Raw genomic sequence first — 1,612 nt, forward strand, 5'->3', positions numbered from 1 at the left:
CTGCTAGTGATGCTACTGCTAGCTCTGCTACTGCTAGTGATGCTACTGCTAGTGATGTTACTACTAGCACTGTTACTGCTAGCTCTGCTACTGCTATCTCTGCTGCTGCTAGTGATGCTACTGTTACTGCTGCTAGCGCTGCTACTGCTTGCTCTGCTACTGCTAGTGATGCTACTGCTAGTGATGCTACTGCTAGTGATGCTACTGTTACTACTGCTAGCGCTGCTACTGCTAGTGATGCTACTGCTAGTGCAGTTAGCGCTGCTACTGCTAGTGATGCTACTGCTAGTGTTGCTATTGCTAGTGCTGCTACTTGTTAGCGCTGTTACATTTAACTGGAGTCCTGTGTCCAACCATCTGCTCTGGGTCAAAGGTCGTCGTAGTATTAATGGCATCAGGTTAACCTGCTGCTCAATGAAGATAAACATGAAACATTGATGTTAAGCATTTCGCTTCTCTCATCACAGAACCCACCTTTGGTTTTGGGTCCATTCAGGGCCAGGTAGGACTCTACCCTCTGGTTCTGATTGGTTCTGGTTCTGCAGGCTACGAGCTGTCCAAGCTGGAGAACGCGGTCGGCTCGCCGGAGAAGCCGCTGTCGGATCTGGGCAAGCTGAGCTATCGGAGCTACTGGTCCTGGGTTCTGCTGGAGATCCTGCGGGACTTCAGGGGGACGCTGTCCATCAAGGACCTCAGGTCGGTCCAGCACCGGGAGGGGGGCCGAGCCGCGGCCCGGGGACTTTCAGAAATTCACCACACCCCTGCAGAAAGTCAGCCACCCCTCAGAGACGATCACACGATCGGCTGTTTACTGCGATTTAGTGTTTACATTTAAAATAGTTTCCGTTCTGGTCCGAGTGACCCAGTTCCTGGCAGAACCAGAACCGGCTGACCTGCTGCTGTCTTCCAGCCAGATGACCAGCATCACTCAGAGTGACATCATCAGCACGCTGCAGTCGCTCAACATGGTGAAGTACTGGAAGGGGCAACACGTCATCTGCGTCACGCCCAAACTGGTGGAGGAGCACCTGAAGAGCGCCCAGTACAAGAAGCCGCCCATCACAGGTGAGCTGGGGGGGCGAGGGGTGGGGGGACGGGACGGCCCCCTACAGGAAGACTAGCCTCTTACCTTCACAATAAGAGCATGGAAAGTGTCTGCTGGGAGAAACGCAGAAAAACATTTAGATAGATAGATGGATAAATCTTTATTGTCATTGTCACAAGAACAACGAAATTTAAAAAAGTGCCGTAAGTCAGTGCATATGCTAAAAGAAAGAAAAACTTGTGTCACACTTTACTTAAACTGTAAGAAATACATAACAAGTAGGTGATAAAATAAAACTAATAAATAATAAGAATAACCACATTCTCACACACATCCTTCATAATGATTAATGGTTATTTGATTGCATTTAGTTTAGTTATTGCTGTAGGATAAAAACTGTCTCTGAATCGGTTGGTTCTTGTTCTGATTGCTCTGTATCGTCTGCCTGAAGGCATCAGTGTAAACAGAGAATATCCGGGGTGAGAAGTGTCCTTTGTGATGAGTTGTGCCTGTTTTAGACAGCGGTCACTGTGCAAGTCCTCCAGTGAGGGGAGAGAACAGCCAATG

General features: G+C 48.8%; 1 protein-coding gene across 1 annotated transcript in view; it reads left to right on the forward strand.

Annotated features, from left to right (window-relative positions):
* Positions 1–1,612, forward strand: part of kat8 (K(lysine) acetyltransferase 8) — a 5,593-nt gene that overhangs the window by 3,179 nt on the left and 802 nt on the right. The window contains exons 9-10 of the mRNA XM_008417211.2: positions 546–696; positions 911–1,065. Of these exons, the coding sequence (XP_008415433.1) occupies positions 546–696; positions 911–1,065 (306 nt within the window). The remainder of the gene's footprint in view (positions 1–545; positions 697–910; positions 1,066–1,612) is intronic.

Source organism: Poecilia reticulata, linkage group LG8 (genome assembly GCF_000633615.1).
Source record: "Poecilia reticulata strain Guanapo linkage group LG8, Guppy_female_1.0+MT, whole genome shotgun sequence".
NCBI lineage: Eukaryota > Metazoa > Chordata > Actinopteri > Cyprinodontiformes > Poeciliidae > Poecilia > Poecilia reticulata.